Source organism: Muntiacus reevesi, chromosome 18, assembly GCF_963930625.1.
Source record: "Muntiacus reevesi chromosome 18, mMunRee1.1, whole genome shotgun sequence".
NCBI classification, from domain to species: Eukaryota; Metazoa; Chordata; class Mammalia; order Artiodactyla; family Cervidae; genus Muntiacus; species Muntiacus reevesi.
The window spans coordinates 34,299,709-34,319,036 of NC_089266.1; the positions used below are offsets into that span (position 1 = coordinate 34,299,709).

Sequence of the window (19,328 nt, forward strand, 5' to 3'; positions counted from 1 at the left end):
ATCGTCCCCTTCTCCTCCTGCCCTCAATCTTTCCCAACATCATGGTCTTTTCCAATGAGTCAGCTCTTTGCATCAGGTGGCCACACTATTGGAGTTTCAGCTTCAACATCAGTCCTTCCAATAAACACCCAGGATTGATCTCCTTTAGGATGGACTGGTTGGATCTCCTTGCACTCCAAGGGACTCCCAGGAGTCTTCTCCAACATCACAGTTCAAAAGCATCAATTCTTCAGTGCTCAGCTTTCTTTATAGTCCAACTCTCACATCCATACATGACCATTGGAAAAACCATAGCCTTGACTAGATGGACCTTTGTTGGCAAAGTAATGTCTCTGCTTTTTAATATGCTATCTAGGTTGGTCATACCTTTCCTTCCAAGGAGTAGGCATCTTTTAATTTCATGGCTGCAGTCACCATCTGCAGTGATTTTGGAGCGCAGAAAAATAAAGTCTGTCACTGTTTCCACTGTTTCCCCATCTATTTTCCATGAAGTGATGGGACCGGATGCCATGATCTTAGTTTTCTGAATGTTGAGCTTTAAGCCAACTTTTTCACTCTCCTTTTTCACTTTCATCAAGAGGCTCTTTAGTTCTTCTTCACTTTCTGCCATAAGGGTGGTGTCATATGCATATCTGAGGTTATTGATATTTCTCCTGGCAATCTTGATTCCAGTTTGTGCTTCCTCCAGCCCAGGGTTTCTCATGATGTACTCTGCATATTAGTTCAATAAGCAGGGTGATAATATACAGCCTTTCTCTATTTGGGACCAGTCTGTTGTTCCATGTCCAGTTCTAACTGTTGCTTCCTGACCTGCATACAGATTTCTCAGGAGGCAGGTCAGGTGGTCTGGTATTCCCATCTCTTGAAGAATTTTCCACAGTTTATTGTGATCCACACAGTCAAAGGCTTTGGCATAGTCAATAAAGCAGAAATAGATGTTTCTCTGGAACTCTTGCTTTTTCGATGATCCAACGGATGTTGGCAATTTGATCTCTGGTTCCTCTGCCTTTTCTAAAACCAACTTGAACATCTGGAAGTTCACGTATTGCTGAAGCCTGGCTTGGAGAATTTTAAGCATCACTTTACTAGCGTGTGAGATGAGTGCAATTGTGCGGTAGTTTGAGCATTCTTTGGCATTGCCTTCCTTTGGGATTGGAATGAAAACTGACCTTTTCCAGTCCTGTGGCCACTGCTGAGTTTTCCAAATTTGCTGGCATATTGAGTGCAGCACTTTCACAGCATCATCTTTCAGGATTTGAAATAGCTCAACTGGAATTCCATCACTTCCACTAGCTTTGTTCGTAGTGATGCTTCCTAAGGCCCACTTGACTTCACATTCCCGAATGTCTGGCTCTAGGTGAGTGATCATACCATCGTGATTATCTGGGTCTTGAAGATCTTTTTTGTACAGTTCTTCTGTGTATTCTTGCCACCTCTTCTTAATATCTTCTGCTTCTGTCAGGTCCCTACCATTTCTGTCCTTTATTGAGCCCATCTTTGCATGAAATGTTCTCTTGGTATCTCTAATTTTCTTGAAGAGATCTCTAGTCTTTCCCATTCTATTGTTTTCCTCTATTTCTTTGCATTGATAGCTGAGGAAGGCTTTCTTCTCTCTCCTTGCTATTTTGGAACTCTGCATTCAAATGGAATATCTTTCCTTTTCTCCTTTGCTTTGTGCTTCCCTTCTTTTCACAGCTATTTGTAAGGCCTCCTCAGCCAGCCATTTTGCTTTTTTGCATTTCTTTTTCTTGGGGATGGCCTCTGTTCTAGAAGCCAGTAATGTGATGGTCCTTCCGTCAGCTTCTGTCTCTGAGGAACTAGAGCAGAGCCCCTTGCTGACCTGAGCTGGGGATGGAGCTGAGTAAGAAACTTTTGCTGAGTTAGGCCATTGAGATTTGGGGACTGTTGTTGCAGCATAGTCTAGCCCACCCTGACTGAAACTGATAGTAATCTGGGGAGGCTAATATTCTCCCTTCCAGCCCTGTAGCCCTTAAAAATAGAGATTTGTGCAGCCCTTAAGTCAGTCATCCAGATCTTTCTTCACAGGCATCCAACTTTCCCATATTCTTGCTTCCCTAAACTTCACGTCTAGCCCCCCTCACCTCTTCTGCCTCCTGAGTCAAATTCTGTACCTGACCAAATCCTGGTCACAGTCTCTCTCTGGCCAGAGTCACAGTGTCTTTGGGGAGTGCGTGTGGGGCAGCATTTGGCTCTGTCAAAGACTGAATTTTTACTTCCTGCACCTGTGATGCTGGGAGAAGAGGATCCCCATGGCCTTGTGCATGAAGAGGTGTGTTTGGGGATGTCTCACCAGATTTTGTTCACCTTTGAATAAAATCAAAAGAATGAGAAATGCCCAATGTCGCCTCCTTGTGGCCAGAAGGACTGTGGCAAAGGCTGGGTGTGCCCACCTCTTAAAACTGGGCTTTGACTTAGAACAGTAGGATCAAGATACAATGGAATGGTATCAGGGCACAGTCAGATAATTTTTTTTTTTTAATGTGGCTGTGCCAGGTCTTAGTTGCAGCATGCGGAATCGTAGATCTACGTGGCAGCTTGTGGGATCTAGTTCCCTAACCAGGGATCGAATCCAAGCCCTACATTAGGAACACAGAGTCTTAGTCCCTGGACCACCATGGAAGTCACAGGCAGTTTGTCTTTCCACGAGGACGAGGACGGATGCTGCTTGACCTGCATCAAAATTAGCATTAGAAGACATGCCTCATCTGAAAAATGCCCTGAGCTGGAGAGGGTGGGACCAGGGAAGGTCATTGGAATCTGGTTCCCCGGAAAGCCAGCTTGGAAGTGAGATTTATTGCGGAGACACACCTGACTACATGTAGGATTTTGTGTGGGCTTTGAACACCTCTGGGGACAGGATGTAGGGAGGGGGCCCATGTAAAGCTCCTGTTTCGTCAGACAGGCGGCGGCCCCCCAGCTTGCACTCTGGACCCTTTGTGCTTTTCCGTCAGTCTGAAGGGCAGCTGGTATGTTATTAGGGGAAGCATTCAGCCCTCTTTCACCAGCTGGGTTTGAGCAAGTCCCTCAGCCTCAGTGGCCCAGATGTGTCAGATAAACGGGAGGGATGGGAACACCAGGAAAGTCCCTTCCAGCATGAAGCTTCTATGATTTGCTTCCCTCATGGCTCCTGTCTCCCTAGACACTCTGTGGGGGATGTGGCTGTGAATTCCCCTGGCATGACCCCTACTTCAACTGGCTTATGGGGCAGACAAACAGCACATAAACAAATAAATCCTTTTAGATGGTTGCAAAAGCAGTCAGGAGATGAAACCAGGCGGTGGGTTAGCATGCCTGGGTCAAGGGGCATTAGGTGTGGTGGTCAGGGAACTGCAAGGGTCCTGAAGGGTGTGCGTTCAAGGCCAGGGTGGCTGGAATAGGTGATCCCAGGGAGGGGACAGAAGCTGGGTCATGCATGATCCTACAGTCTGCAGTTAAGTCTTTGGATTTGATTCTAAGGGCAAAACGGTTTTAAGTTCTGGCTTAAAGTAGGGATGTGACCTGACTTGATTTTTTTCCCTCTGTCTTGGGGGGGTGGGGCTCCCAGGGTTGCTCCTCTGCCTTGCACGGCTCAGGGTGGGGTAAGGCAGTAGGGGGTGCCCCAGCAGAGAGGGCTCGGCTTCCTGTGTGGGTGGCTCATTGTGAGCCAACTCAGTGAGCTTGCATCCTTCCCAGGGGCCTTTTCTGCTCCCTGGGTCCAGCCCTGGTCAAGGAGAACCAGTTCTTCAGCCCAATGAGCACCTACCCAGAGTCATGCATCCTCATTTTGGTTGTAACTAGGGAGTGCCCCGTCTATCTCCTTATGCCTAATCTCTTCCATGTCCCTGGCCATGTCTGTATCCCCACCATCCCCATCTTCATCTCTGTTTCCCTTAAGAACTGAATTCCCACTCTAGACTTGAGCCCTGATCAAACCCAGAACCACCACTCCTGCTTTTTTGGGGACTGAGGAATTGGCTGGGGGAGACCTATTGGTAGTGGACTGTGATTTGGAGAATGGTGGTAGATCCCTCACGATTGTGTGACACCCAAACTCTTCTACACCATCAGTTCCCTCCCCGTTCCCCCCATGTCCCTTCCCAGGCTACCCTCCTGGCTGCCTGGGTGCCCCTGCCTCCTTCCATGCCCCACAGACTGATATTACTGTACCGCTGGATTAGAAAGTTAAGGTTGGGCCGCTTACCCCTGCTCCTTTAGGACTTGGCATCCCAAGCCCCTGAGCCTCAGTTCCCCGTCCTTGGCCCTACCCCTCAAGGAGCCTTAGCAGCCCCCTGGGGACACAGTCTCAAGGGAAGAGGAGTAGCTAGAAGGCAGGTGACTGGGAACATTTGCTTAGAGTTCCCATCTTAAGATGCATATTTGAATCATCAGGTTCCTAGCATCATCCAAGAGTCATCATGGTGGCTGAGTAGAGCCCAGGAGGGCGGGCCTGACAGGTACTGTGCCCTGGCAAATGAGATAGCCCTGCCAGTCACAGAGCACCGGCACATGACCTTCATCCCCAGCCTCTTCCTCATCCTGCCTCCATCCCCTTAACCCATCCCCCTGCCTCACATCACTTTCTACCCCTCACCTCATCCTTTCTGAATCTTCACATTAATTCCAACCCCATTCTTGATTCAGTTCCCACCCCTGATCTTATCCGTATCACTAACCCATAGTTTGAGAGTCTCCCAGGTACTAGCTATTGTGCCTGGAGGTTGGGAGAAAACCAAATTATAGATATTCTACTCTAGTGGGAAAGACAGATATTCATCTAAGATGTTAACTACAGTGCTCTAGGAGCCATTAAGAGTTAAATTTGGTCTTTCTTTTTAATTTATTTATTTCTAATTGGAGGATAATTGCTTTACAGTGTTGTGTTGGTTTCTGCCACACATCAATATAAATCAGCAATAGGTATATACATGTCCCCGCCCTCTTGAACCTCCCTAAACTTGGCCTTTCTTGATGAAGCAATTATCAAGCTACAATCTAAAGGAAGAGGAAGCATTAACCAGGCCTAAGAGGGAACTGTGTGCAAAGTCCCTGTGGTTGGGAAGAGCTGCTTTCACATTATATCTTTACTCAAAAACCCCCTTCTCAAAGAGCTCTTGCTTGGATGTTGTTGTTTAATCCTGTCCGACTCTTTTGAGATCCCATGTGCTGGAGATGGGAATATTAGACCACCTGACCTGCCTCTTGAGAAATCTGTATGCATCTCATGAAGCAACAGTTAGAACTGGACATGGAACAACAGACTGGTTCCAAATAGGAAAAGGAGTACGTCAAGGCTGTATATTGTCACCCTGCTTATTTAACTTACATGCAGAGTACATCATGAGAAACGCTGGGTGGATGAAGCACAAACTGGAATCGAGATTGCCAGGAGAAATATCAATAACCTCAGATATGCATATGATACCACCCTTATGGCAGAAAGTGAAGAAGAACTAAAGAGCCTCTTGATGAAAGTGAAAGAGGAGAGTGAAAAAGTTGGCTTAAAGCTCAACATTCAGAAAACTAAGATCATGGCATCCGGTCCCATCACTTCATGGAAAATAGATGGGGAAACAGTGGAAACAGTGGCAGACTTTATTTTTCTGGGTTCCAAAATCGCTGCAGATAATGACTGCAGCCATGAAATTAAAAGATGCTTACTCCTTGGAAGGAAGGACTAACCTAGATAGCATATTAAAAAGCAGAGACATTACTTTGCCAACAAAGGTCCATCTAGTCAAGGCTATGGTTTTTCCAGTGGTCATGTATGGATGTGAGAGTTGGACTATAAAGAAAGCTGAGCACTGAAGAATTGATGCTTTTGAACTGTGATGTTGGAGAAGACTCTTGAGAGTCCCTTGGAGTGCAAGGAGATCCAACCAGTCCATCCTAAAGGAGATCAGTCCTGGGTGTTTATTGAAAGGACTGATGTTGAAGCTGAAACTCCAATAGTGTGGCCACCTGATGGGAAGAGCTGACTCATTGGAAAAGACCCTGATGCTGGGAAAGATTGAAGGCAGGAGGAGAAGGGAACGACAGAGGATAAGATGGTTGGATGACATCACCAACTCAATGGACATGAGTTTGAGTAAACTCTGGGAGTTGGTGATAGACAAGGAGGCCTGGTGTGCTGCAGTCCATGGGGTGGCAAAGAGTCAGACACGACTGAGCAATTGAACTGACTGTACTGGAGTGGGTTGCCATTTCCTTCTCCAGGGGATCTTCCCAACCAGGGACTGAACCTACATCTCCTGCATTGGCAGGTGGATTCTTTACCACTGAGCCACCAGGGAAGCCCCTGACGTCTGGCTATTCTATATCTAAAGTGTAGTCTTTTACACTTTATTATCTTTCCCTACTTTATAGTTTCTCTTCAGCTCTTATCACTCTTTAGCATAGTACTTGATTCACCTGGCTATTAGGTAAAATTATCTGTTTCCTTCACTAGAATGTAAGCTCCAGGAAGGAAAGCAGGGATTTGTTTTGTGAAGCCCTAAAAATATATTGGAGGGGACTTTCCTGGTGGTTCAGTGGTTGAGAATCACGGGACATAGTTTCAAAAGACTCCTGGTGTGAGGAGATCCCCACATGCCACAGGGCAAGTAAGCCTGAGTGCCACAACTCCTGAGCCTGTGTGCTGCAATCACTGAAGCCCAGAGTCCTAGAGCCCATGCTCTGCAGCAAGAGAAGTCACTGAAATGAGAAGCCTGTGTACTGAAACAAAGAGCAACAGCCACTCACTGAACTAGAGAAAGCAACAAAGACCCAGAGCAGCCAAAAATAAATCTATAAATGCATTGTAGGGAACACAGGAGGGGGCTCCGTAGTGTCTGCTGGTGAGTGAATGAAAGGCACCTGGTCCCAGACAGAAGAGAGAAAAGGGGAATGTGGTGGGGGATGAGACCCATGAAGGGGGCCCCGGGGGCCACGTGAAAGGATGATGTCATTGTCCCAAAGGTGAGAAGTTGCCACCACCAGGCTTGATCTGCTTGATCTGGAGTAGAAGGCAGTGTGAGGGGTTGATGTTGAGTTTGTACTCTTACCCAGAGCTACTCACTGGTCTGACTTTTGTAAGAATTGCTAATTGGTTTTTTTTTTTTTTTAACTTTTTATTTTTTTCCTCATGATGCAATAGTTGTTTTTAAATTAATTATTTATTTTATTTTTGTTTGCTGTGGGTTTTGTTGCATCAAGCAGGCTTTCTCTAGTTGCAGAGAGTGAGGGCTACTCTCTAGTTCTCATCAGGACGGCTTCTCTTGTTGTGGATCATGTGCTCTAGACTTGGGCTTCAGTAGTAGCAACTTGTGGGTCCGATTGTGGTGTAAGGATTAGCTGCTCTGTGGCATATAGGATCTTCCTGGATCAGAGGTGGAACCCATGTCCCTTGCATTGGCGGGTGGATTCTTAACGAACAGACCACAAGGGAAGCCTCTAGCTTAATTCTTATGCCCCAAATTTCACCCCAACAGTCTTCTACATTTGTATTCAATCCCAATCCCTCTTTGGCTGATTGTGGCCCCATAGAAAGCCACAGATAACCCCCCTCTGATCCCTGACCCCTTCCTGGAGACTGTCCTCAAGCTCTAGTTTCAACACTCATCACCCTGTGTATTGTGGGTTCTGGACCCTGGGACAGAAGGATAGGCCAGCCTTCCTACTGTGGGCACTAACTGCCCCATTTCCCATAGTGGAATGGCAAGGCAACAGGTCAGCTGGACAGTGGGTTTATGCTGTGTCCCCCCTCCCCTGACCTCCACCCACCGGGGGCCCCCAGAACCAGTGCTAGTAATCCGCTATCCAAGGCCCTGCTCAGCAGGGTGCCCAGTGTTGTAGCCAATAGGGGTGGGCAGAAGGAAGGCTGATAAAGATCTGGGAGCCCCTCCCCTAACTTTCCTGGGGCCTTGGCTCAGGCTGGACTGGCTCCTCCATCCAAGGCTACCCGCCCTCTCAGGGGCAGGCCCAGCACCCTGCCTATTGTCCCTCCCTGCCAGCTCCCAGAGGGTTCGCAGCCCAGACGCCTGCTCACTGGCCCCGGAGCACAGCCCCACCCCAGCCTGCCAGACTCCTGTCCTGCACCCGACCTGGTGCCACCCCCAGCCCCGTCCGGGGCACCAGCTTTGCCAGCCTCTGGGTCCCTGCTTCACCTCTCCACCTCGGACGGCTGATCCTTCCACTCCTGTCTGTGTCTGACTTTTCCTGCCAGGCTTGGGCCCCCCTGTGGCCCCCCTCACTGTATCTGTGATTGAGCCCCCTTCCTGCCTCTTGAAGAGCAACCATGGCCACCTACAAAGTCAGGGTGGCCACGGGCACCGACTTCTTGTCAGGAACCATGGACTCCATCTCTCTGATCATCGTGGGGACTCAGGGAGAGAGCCATAAGCAGCTGCTGAACCACTTTGGGAGAGATTTTGCAACTGGTGCGGTGAGTGTGTGTGTGTGTGTGTGTGTGTGTGTGTGTGTGTGTGAGCATGTGCCTAGGGAGAAAGGGGAGGGATGGAGGGGTACAGGGCTCTGAAAGTGGCGGGGCTCCAAGGTGGCTCAGAGGCCCCTACCCAAGACCTGGCTCCCAGCCTTCCTCCACCCCCTCCCCACCACCCGTCACCTCTCATTCCTTTGCCATCATCTCTCATTCCTCCCCCTGCTCTTTTCTCACCTCTTTTTCCCTCTCCTTTATCTCTCTCTCTGTCATCACTCACCCCACATCCCTCACCTCTCAACCCTCTCCCACTAGTTTCATCTCTCCTGCTTTCCAGTCTCTTTCCACCCCCTCTTCCCTCATCCCTTTCCTGTTTCCTCTCTCACACTCTTCCTCATGCCTCCCTCTCCCATTCTTACTCATCCTTCCTAAATTATCACATTATTGACCAGGGAATTTTTTTGCAAAATAAGATCCATGACCAGTGATTTGTTATGTAAGTGAGTACTGAACCATCTCTGGTAAATAATGTTCAGGTAACAAAAGACCTATTAATTTGCCTTTGGTCAATAAGTTGTTAAGCTTCAGCATCTTTGGCTTAAATTTCCCCTGGATTCTCTGTGTCATACAAGGCATCAGACCAGCCTGTCCAGCGGGGACTCTCCTACTCTGTGATAAAAGGCCCCCCTCTGCTGGGCCCTCAGCTTAATTTTGAGTCAGGTCCAGCCAACTGCTGCTATGTGACCTTAGCAGGTCACTCTATCTTTGTAGACATTTCTGAATCTCCACATCTTCACTGCTAAGTGGGAGGAAATGGAGGGCTGGTTGGACCACCTCTGCCCACTCTTAAGGATGTAGGAGGCTTGTGGGGGCTCTAGACCCCTTGTACACCAGTCCCTGGGGGTCTGCATGGCTCCTGCAGCCTCAGGTGGCTGGGGAGGAGGAGGTGGGAGGAGGGGGTTTCAGGAGCCAAGGATGGAGAGAGGGAGAGCCTGAAGTCCTGCCCAGGTGGGGTCAGGCAGGTGGGAGGGGTCAGAGACCCCAACAATCAGGTCATCCTGGTCTAGGGAGGTGAGCATCACCCAGCATGAGTGGGGCCTGGGTGAGGGGGCAGACAGGTGGAGGCTGGCCTGCTCAGCTGGCCCTGTGCCCACCCAGGTGGACGACTACACTGTCCAGTGTCAGCAGGACCTGGGGGACCTCATCATCGTCCGCCTGTACAAAGAGCGCTACTCCTTCTTCCCCAAGAACCCTTGGTACTGCAACTACGTGCAGGTCTGTGCGCCCAATGGCCGCATCTACCACTTCCCCGCCTACCAGTGGATGGACGGCTATGAGACCCTGGCGCTCCGGGAGGCTACAGGTAAGTCCTCACTGTCTCCATCCCATACGATGAAGCCCCTCGCTCTGGCCTGGCCACCCCAGCATGGCCACCCCAGGCTCCCAGCCAGCCAGTCAAGTGCCAGCCTGACTGGGGCACCCAGGAACACCTGTCACTCTCCCACACCAGTCATGGTCCATGCTGCTCTGCTGGGCCCGGCTCAAGGCTGCAGCCTGGAGGAACGAGGCAGGGGGTGCTACTCTCTGGACCCCAGGGTCTGACTGCAGACAGCATTCTCAGAGCGGACTCTCCATTATCTCTACAGTCCTCCCCTCAATGCCCACAGGAAGCCTGGCAACTCTCAGACCTCAGGACTCTGATCGGATGCCCTATGTACGCCAAGCAGCAGGAACTGCTGCTCTGAAGACTCCCTGTTACCCCCTCAGGGTGCTGTGACTGTAACAGGATGCCTTGTTACTCTGATAGGACCTCCCATGATTCTACCAGCTGCCTTGTTATTTTCTGAAGAAGCCCTGATGGTTCAGCAGCCCTGCAAGGCCGTACAACAGGAGGTCTTGTACCTTCTCACGATGCCCCGGATTTCTAATTGAGCATTTCTTAGACTGATGGGATGTTCTGTGGCTCCAATGGGCTTCCAGTCACCCCAAAAGGACACCTCATTTCTCTCAAAGGACCCACTGCCCACTCCACCCCCTATTCAGTGAGGCTCCATCACAGTCCAATCCAAGGCCCTGTTACTCATATTGACTGTCAGAGTTCTTTGAGGTGGCCACTCAAGGCTGCCGCAGCTGTTTTCCCAGCCACTTGATTGCTGCCATGAAAAAGGGACAGGACTTGAGGGCCCAAGTCCCTTGCATCCACCCCTGCATCTACCCTTGTGTGGCTGCTCCAAGGAGACTTCAATCTTGTCCTCTTTTGTTCCCTTCTCTCAACCAGCCATGCTCCTCTGGGCTCCTCCGGCCTCCTCCGAGGTAGATGAGAGGGGAGGCAGGGCTGAGGGAACCTCAGGGCGGGGAGCTCCTCCTCTCAGAGGCTGACCACTCCTCTCCCTTCTCTCATTCCCCCATGGCCAAGTCCTTGCCCTGGGAGCAGGGGGTCAGGGCCTGAGCTGGGGAAAGGAGAATCAGGGGCAGAGGGAGGCAGGCCTGGTCAGGTGGGGGCATAGGAGAGGGCCTCGCAGAGACGTGGAGCATCTTCCCACAGTGATAGGTCTGAGCAGCATGGAAACGCTGGGAGGCAGGCAGGAATGGGGTTGGGTGGGGCAGCTGCCATGAAAAACCAGGGCAGGGAGACTTGAATGACCGGCTGGGACCTTCAAGGACGAAGGCTCCAGGGATGAAACTGAACTGGGTCTGTGGGTTACACGACTTCAGATGGCATTGTTCACCCTGAGTGCAACGTGAGCTGAGGCAGATAGAAGGAGAAGGAAGGTGGCCTGTGAAGGAAAATGATGGGGAGGCAGCGATAGGCACCTGCCAGCCTGGGACTACCAGCCAGGATGTGAGTGTCAGCTTCACCACTTGCTGGGCATCTGGACTCATTTCCAAATTCTTCTAAGTCTCAGTGTCCTCATTTGTCAAACTGGGCTGACAGCAGAACCTACTTCATGGGGTTGATGTGAGAGGCCAATGTTATTTCTGAAATTTTCCTTTTAACATGTTTGGACTGAGGTTGACTGCAGGGAACTGAAACTAGGGAAAGTGAAACTACAGTTAAGGGGACTCCCTGTATGTATTTACACAAATGTATCTTCATATATGTATATATTCTTTATACACTCACACATACCGTATGTTACATGATACATCCGCCAGGGTAACTGCAAATATGTCAAATGTTTCTGCAAGCCAAAACTTTAGTTTCAGAGTGATTTAAATCAAGACCGTACACAGCCTCAGGTAAATTTAGATCAGGTTTTGTTGGCCAAGAAGTGTGTGCCTATTTGTGGAAAAAAATAATAATAAAAAACAAAAACTTGATTTCTGGACCTTTTGGAATTGTGATCAGACTGTGGGCCTATAATAGTTATCTGCCTCATAATTTAAACTGTTCTTATGCAAATTAAATTATTGACTTAAGTAGGGCTTCCCAGGTGGTTCAGAAGGTAAAGAATCCACAGGCAATGCAGAAGACCCGGGAGACTTGAGTTCGATCCCTGGGTCGGGAAGATGCCCCAGAGAAGGAAATGGCAATCCACTCCAGTATACTTGCCTGGGAAATCCCATGGAGAGAGGAGCCCGGCGGGCCCCAGTCCTTGAAGTTGCAGAGTTGGACATGATTGAGCAACTAACAATATTTAGAAAGTGCCTGGTACCCAGTAAGTTCTAAATAACTGTTAGGTATTCATATTCCAGGAGTTCTAGAAGAGGGACTTCCCTGCAGCAGAGCCCCCTGGGAAGGTAGAGCAAGGACAGGGAAGGGTGGTCCGTAATCCTTTTGATCCTTTCATCTGACTTTCTCGGAGTAGCCACACCCTCTCTCTCCCAGGGTAAGCCTTTCCCATCCTTGGCCGTGTCCCACCTCCCCACAGCGCTGACTTTGAGGACAGAAGCTGAATTCTGATCCCCAAAGTGGGCAGGGGCAGACCTTGAGCCTCCTCCTTGGTCTCCCTGCAGGAAAGACAGCAGCAGATGACACACTCCCCATCCTTCTGGAACACCGAAAGGAGGAGCTCAGAGCCAAGCAGGACTTCTACCAGTGAGGGGGGTGGGGGGCAAGGGCTTCGGGAGGTCAGGGGGCCAGTGGTGGCTGTGCGTGGTGGCTGGGATGGTGCGTGGCCATCAGGGCCAACCGGCTCGGCTTCTGTTTGCAGCTGGAGAGTCTTTGTTCCTGGCCTGCCCAACTACGTACACATCCCCAGCTACCGCCCTCCTGCCCGGAGAAACCCCAACCGGCCGGAGTAAGGACCTGGGGCTGCCCAAGGGCCCCTCCCACGACTGACACCTGCCCCCTGCCCCCTCCCTGTGCCCTGGACCCCAGAGGCCCAGCCCTGCTCTCCTCCCTACAGGTGGAATGGCTATATCCCCGGGTTCCCGATTCTCATCAACTTTAAGGCCACCAAGTTCCTGGACTTAAATCTGCGCTACTCCTTCACCAAGACGGCCGCCTTCTTTTTCCGCCTGAGCCCCATGTGAGTGTGTGTGAGGGGCGGGTGTGAGGGCTCTTGTAAAGACTGTCGCTCCACGCCCGCCTCCACCACAGCATGGACGGTAGGGCAGCGGGAGCCGAAAAGAGAGGGTTAGGGAACCTTAGAGGTGACACTCGGAGACCTAGACACAGGAAGGCCTTGAGCTGTGTCACGGGGCGATCCTGAGACCCGCCCAGACTCAGGGACTCAGGAGACCCTGGGAGCGGGGGTGGGGCAGCCCTACCGCCGTCCCAGGGGCACTGGACCCCGTTTCTGACGGCTTCCCCCTCGAATCCCCCCTGTCATAGGGCTCTGGGGTTCAAACTCCGCGGCCTGGTGGACAGCAAACGGTCCTGGAAGAAACTGAAGGACATTAAGAAAATATTCCCTGGCAATAAATCTGTCGTCTTCGGTATGGGGTGGGAACGAGAACGGGGGAGCGGGACGAGATCGGGCCCCAGGTGCTCGAGCCGCGGGCCGGAGGCAGGACCCCGGCGGGGGATGTGGGGTGGGAGCCGCACAGAGAACGCGAGGCCGGAATTCGCACAGGCGAGCGCGCCCTCTGGCGGCTCCTCGGAAAACGCCGCCCTGCTCCCCTCCGGCGGCTCAACCCTAGGCCGGGAGCTTGGTTTTCCTCCCCGAAATCTTCTCTGTGGTCCATGGCCTTCCTCCCTCCCTCCCGGTCCTCAGCTCTCGTCCTCTCTGACCCTGAGGGGGAGTGGGTGGCGTCGTGACGTCCCCGCGCTGTCCCCCCAGAGTACGTGGCTGAGCACTGGGCAGAGGACAGCTTCTTTGGGTACCAGTACCTCAATGGCATCAACCCAGGCCTGCTCTGCCGCTGCACGCGGATCCCGGACAAGTTCCCAGTCACAGACGACATGGTGGCCCCCTTCCTGGGCGAGGGAACGTGCCTACAAGCGGAACTGGAGGTGAGGCTCGCTCTGGAGTTGAGCCCCCCACAGCTTCCCTTCCTCCCTCTCTCCTGGCATCCCTGTCTCTCCCCACCCACTCCTCGGCAGACCCCAACCCCCCACCCCACTCCCCACCTCGGGTCCTGGCCAACCCCACGCGTGGGGAGCCAGAGCACCCTGCACTCAAGGCGTGGGTCATGGGTACCATGTGTTGGGTGCCTACCTGTCCACTCATCACAGCTCCCCTCCAGAAGGGGAACATTTACCTGGCCGACTATCGCATCTTGGAGGGCATTCCCGCTGTTGAACTTAACGGCCAGAAGCAGTACCACTGCGCCCCACTCTGCCTGCTGCACTTTGGCCGGGAAGGGAACCTCCTGCCTATTGCCATCCAGGTGCCCGGGGTGCAGGTCTGGGGGTGGGTGCTGTGTGAGTGTTGCCGCGGGTGAGCCTCTGTGTGTGCATGAAGAGATGCGTGATGGCATGGGCCGGTGTGTGTACTTGTATACTTCTATCTGTGTGAGTTTATGGTCAGTCGGTCAGCCTGTGTATGTGTGTGTGTGTGTGTGTGAACTTTATGTCCCTGTGTGTGTATCTATTTGTGAAGGATTGTGCCTGTGTGAACGTGCACTATCTCTGTGTGGGCCTGTGTGCCTGTGTGAGTCTATGTTCCTGTGTGTGCATCTAAGAATACACCTATGTTTATATATGTCCCTGTCTGTGTGTGTGGCTAGTGGTGAGCCTGGTGTATTGTAAGCACCAGACTGAGTCTCTGAAGGTCCCTTCCTGAGTACATCTTTGTGCTGCCACTTGTATGCCCATGCTGCATAAAGTTGGGTCTCTGTGGGTGCACTCGTGTGTAAGCCCCAGTTGTAGAGTGTGGTTACTGTGTCTATATGCACAGAAGTGACCAGGTAGGAGTGAGCCTGTCTCTTTGACTCCATTCATCCACCTGCTTGATAAGTCAATGCCTGCTGTGGCTTATCTGCTAGAAAAACTGTGCTAATCATATGTAGCTGCTGCCTCGAGAGTGTGGCCTGGCTGGAAGGGAAACTGGGATGCTTTCTTCCCAGAGGTTTCCACCAGGATCATGTCTGAATTAGTCACCCCTTGGGGTGGGAGTGGGGATCAGCCAAGTTCTGATGCTCCTGGCTTGTTAGTGGAACGGTGCAGGCTAGATTTCAATGAACCACTAACCCCTAGGGAGCTGGGTACCCTTGTGCACTGCACAACCTTCACAGCTGAATGTGGCGACTATGAGATTGAGGTAAGGATGGGTTTTCAGAGGAGGCAGATTTTTGAGCTGGTTCTTGTGGAATGAGTGGGAGCTTTCTGGTAGAGGAAGGGATGGGGGAAGGTACCACAGGCAGAGAGAAGAGCAGGAGCAGATGTGAGAGGGAGGGAAGGCCCTGGTGTGCTCAGAGGACCAGAGGGACTGGAGTGTAGGGGTTGGAGTTTTCACCCCCTGGTCTCCCTTCTGCCTCCCTCATGTAGTGGGGGCCCTTGTGTATGTGGGTCTATGCTCTCACCTAACACTTTCTCCTTCCTCACCCCCAGCTCAGCCAGACCCCCGGGCCCGACTGCCCCATCTTCCTGCCCAGTGACTCCGAGTGGGACTGGCTGCTGGCCAAGACGTGGGTGCGCTATGCCGAGTTCTACTGCCACGAGGGCATCTCCCACTTGCTGGAGACCCACCTCATCGCTGAGGCCTTCTGCCTGGCCTTGCTGAGGCAGCTACCCATGTGCCATCCCCTCTACAAGGTATGGGCTCGGGCCAAGGGGCCTCTGTGAAACATTGCCGGCCTCATTTAACCCCAGAAAGCTGCCCGGTTTGCTACGGAGTCAGAAGGATTCCAGCTAGACTTGGGGAGGCAGCTTGGGGGGCTGTTGGGGGGTCTGATGTTGCAGAAACAGGGAGTGCTGACATTCTACAGGGGATGACTTCAGCCCTCTCTCATCATCTTCCTTGCTCCCCCCAACAGCTCCTCATCCCCCACACCCGGTTCACCATCCAGATCAACAGCATCGGGCGGGCTGTCCTCCTTAATGAAGGGGGGCTCTCCGCCAGGGTAAGACTTCTTTCTCCAGCCCCACAAGACATGTGTTTCCCTTCTGGCCTTTGCAGTTCGACTAAAGCTGAACTTCCCAGCTGCCTTTAGATCATGAGTGGGCACGGAGGGAGGGGACCAGTTAAGACGGGTGCTGTGTCTGCCAGGCTGCAGAGGCCAAGCTGGGTGTGCTGGTCCGGAGTGCGAGGATCCCCAGACAGCGTGCTCCAGGGTCTGCCTGGTCCCTTACAGAGCATGTCCCTGGGCCTGTCGGGCTTTGCCGAGGCGATGGTGCGGGCTCTGTCGGAGATCAACTACGACAACCTCTACCTCCCCGACGACTTTGTGAGACGTGGGGTTCAGGACCTGCCGGGGTATTATTACCGTGAGGACAGCCTGGCAGTGTGGGATGCACTGGAGAGGTGAGGTCACGGCAGCAGTGGGTGGTACTTGAGGTGGACACACCCTGGGATGTTACAGGGGATCTGGGGAGCTTTTAAGGACCAGGGGTGCCCTCCTGGGTCTTGGGGATAAGGTCTGGAATGTGTGTGGGGATCACACATGTGCTCACACTCTGGGTGGGGCCTCTGAGGCCTGATGGCCCCCTTCTTTGCTTTGGCCCCCATCTGGCTCTGCTTGCCAGACCCTGTCTGGGCTCTGAGCTGCCTGTGGGCCTCATCTGATCCTTACTGGGAGCACTCTGAGTGTTTTCTGACCTTGCCCAGCCGTTCCTCTTGCTACCTCTGCCCACCCACAGGCCTGGGGCTGCTCTGGGTCAACCGATGCTGGGGCATCCTGAGGGAGGTGGGGGAACCATGGTAAGGGAAGGCACCGAGAGTTCAAACTGAGGTCCTGTCCCCCGGTCAGGTATGTGACAGAGATCATCACCTACTATTACCCATGTGACGCCGCCGTGGAAGGTGACCTGGAATTGCAGTCCTGGGTGCAGGAGATATTCAAGGAGTGTCTACTAGGGCGTGAGAGCTCAGGTATGGGCCTGACCCCCAGCAGAGACCCAGGGCTGTGGCGTGGGGTGGGCCCTCCCAGGCTGGGCTGAAACTAGTCTCACTTTGGGCCGAAGGAGGCCAAAGAGAGCCCTGGGATTCAACAGAGCTCTTCGCTGGCCGCTGGAGCAGTGGCATCTCAGAGAGGTTGGGGAAGAAAGCCTGACTAGCTGGGGGTCCCTGTCTGAGCTCAGGGGGCTGTGGGTCATCTTGGTAGATACCAGGAGAGGTCCCAGTCTCTTGCTTCAGGAAAAAAAAAAAAAAACAAACCTTTGTGGGCTGAGAAATGGGGCATGAGTTCCAACAGGACAGGCCAGTGTGTACTGGAGGCGGGGGAGCTGGCGAGGAGCAGGCAGGTTTCAGGAGAGGGAGGGGGTGGGGAGCGAATCCTGAAGATGTGCCACTTGGGCACCCACTCAACAAGTATTTAGCGAGCACCTACAAAGTGGTGAACACTGTACTGGTTACTGGGGAGGCCAAAGGGAATGAGATGCTGAAGGCGCTGCCCTTGAGTTGTATCAGTCTCCAGGGGTAGCCACTCACTGTAAACGGGCAGGTGCACTATAGTAAGACTGGTGCAGTTTGTGGGGAAGCCAGGGAGGGGCTGTAGGAACCCAGCGTGGGATGGGGGAACCTACCCCAGCTTGGGGAGGGCTGGCAGGTAGAGAGTGAGGGGTGTGTAGCAGCAAGCTAAGATCTAGCTAAGATTTGCATGATGGGAGGTCAGCCAGGTGATGACAGAGGTGGGGTTGGAGAGTCCTGACTTGGGAGTTGCATGTGGAAAGGCCTGAAAGCCAGACTGAGCAGAGTTAGTTCTGGGACTGCTGATAAGTCCCTGCAGCTGGGGTTCTGGGGCGGGAGGAGTGGGGCAGCCTCCTGTGAGATGAGGCTGAAGCCAGGAGCAAGGGCTGGGTGTTGCAGCCTGGTTAAGGAGTCTGGAATTCCTCCGAGTTCAGAGGGAGCTGTCGAGGGGTGTCTGGGGAGATGAAACATGCACAGTAGGATGTCAGACTGCACTGGTGGTCAGGGAACAGTTTGGGAAGCTGCTGTGGTGTCCAGGAGGGAGATGACAGGGACCTGCCCTGGGAAGGGGCTCTCGGGATGAAGAGGATGCCAGAGCTAGTTGGGAGACAGAAATGACAGGACTTGCTGACTGGTTTGGGTTTGTCAGTGGGGGCTGAGTGGTGGGAGGGAGGAGCCAAGGGTGACTCCTGGGTTTTGGGCTTTTGAAACTGGATGGATGGTGTATATCATTCTTTGAGCTGGGGGCCTGGAAGGAGGAGCAGTTGAGGGAGGAAGATGACAAGTCTGGTTTGAATGTGTTGGGCTTTTGGAACCTGGAGTCACCATGGCAACCAGAGCTAGGTGCTCAGGTGGGGCACAGGAAAGAGAAGCAAGCTTGGAGAAGCCCCCGAGGACATTTGGCCAAGGCCCAGTTGAACCCCACCTTGGGGGTGGGGGTGGTTTGTGGCCAAACAAGGGCCAAACAGGCAGGTTGGGGGCAGCCTGGAGCGCTGGAAGAACAAGGTGAGCTGGGCTTGGCCATGCCCTCTGTGGGCCAGCCAGGACCTGGGCAGCACTGATGTGGCCTGGGCCTTACCTGCCTGTACCTGCCCTCCCGCCAGGCTTCCCCACATGCTTGCGAACTGTGCCTGAGCTGATTCGATATGTCACCATTGTCATCTACACCTGCTCTGCCAAGCATGCAGCTGTCAACACAGGGCAGGTACCTGGACTCACCAGCCCCTGCCCCAGGCCCAGACTTGACCTTAATTCCAGCCCCAACGTCTGAACTCTGCCTCAGTCATAATCCCCAGTCTGGCCCAGATCTTTCTCAACCAGAGTCCCCAGTTCAATCCCCGCCTCCATCGACACCCGAGGGTCTCTGACCCAGAGACCTCTGACCCAGAAGCCCCTCTCTACTCTACCTCCAGTTGGAATTCACCGCCTGGATGCCCAACTTCCCCTCATCCATGCGGAACCCACCAATACAGGCCAAGGGGCTGACCACGCTGGAGACCTTTCTTGACACATTGCCAGATATTAAGACCACATGCATCACCCTACTGGTGCTTTGGACACTCAGTCGGGAGCCCGACGACAAGGTTTCCTGGGCCTGGGGGTGCAGGTGGGGTTGGGGAACCTCTGAGCAGAGGCAGGCGGCTGGGGAGCTGGGAGCCCAGTGAGAGGGGGGTGTCAAGGGCAAGAGGCAAGGAGGGAGGCTGCTGAAGGGGAAGAACTGAAGGGGTGGGGAGGGGTGGGCTCCGTTCCAGCTGCCTGGTTCTGTGCCCGCAGCGGCCCCTAGGCCACTTCCCGGACATCCACTTCGTGGAGGAGGTCCCACGGAGGAGCATAGAGACCCTCCGCCAGCGCCTGGCCCAGATCTCACACAACATCCGCCAACGCAACAAGTGTCTCCCCATCCCCTACTACTACCTGGACCCTGTGCTGATTGAGAACAGCATTTCTATATAGCATGGCCC

At 53.0% G+C, this 19,328-nt stretch overlaps 1 protein-coding gene across 1 annotated transcript; it reads left to right on the plus strand.

The window, feature by feature from the left end:
• Positions 1-8,272: 8,272 nt before the first annotated feature.
• On the plus strand, positions 8,273-19,320 carry ALOX12B (arachidonate 12-lipoxygenase, 12R type). The gene is made up of 15 exons (XM_065909952.1): positions 8,273-8,419; positions 9,572-9,776; positions 12,371-12,452; positions 12,568-12,654; positions 12,763-12,885; positions 13,191-13,294; positions 13,639-13,811; positions 14,045-14,188; positions 15,351-15,554; positions 15,776-15,862; positions 16,094-16,263; positions 16,709-16,830; positions 18,471-18,571; positions 18,780-18,950; positions 19,141-19,320. The coding sequence occupies exons 1-15, from the start codon at positions 8,273-8,275 to the stop codon at positions 19,318-19,320; spliced, it is 2,100 nt and encodes a 699-aa protein (XP_065766024.1).
• Positions 19,321-19,328: the final 8 nt, after the last annotated feature.

What these genes read in the sequence shown, in the direction of transcription:
- ALOX12B (XM_065909952.1), top strand. Translation starts at nt 8,273, where the DNA reads ATGGCCACCTACAAAGTCAGGGTGGCCACGGGCACCGACTTCTTGTCA. An exon ending in GAGATTTTGCAACTGGTGCG is followed by an intron (nt 8,420 to 9,571) that starts GTGAGTGTGTGT and finishes GTGCCCACCCAG; the next exon opens with GTGGACGACTACACTGTCCA. An exon ending in GCCTACAAGCGGAACTGGAG is followed by an intron (nt 13,812 to 14,044) that starts GTGAGGCTCGCT and finishes GCTCCCCTCCAG; the next exon opens with AAGGGGAACATTTACCTGGC.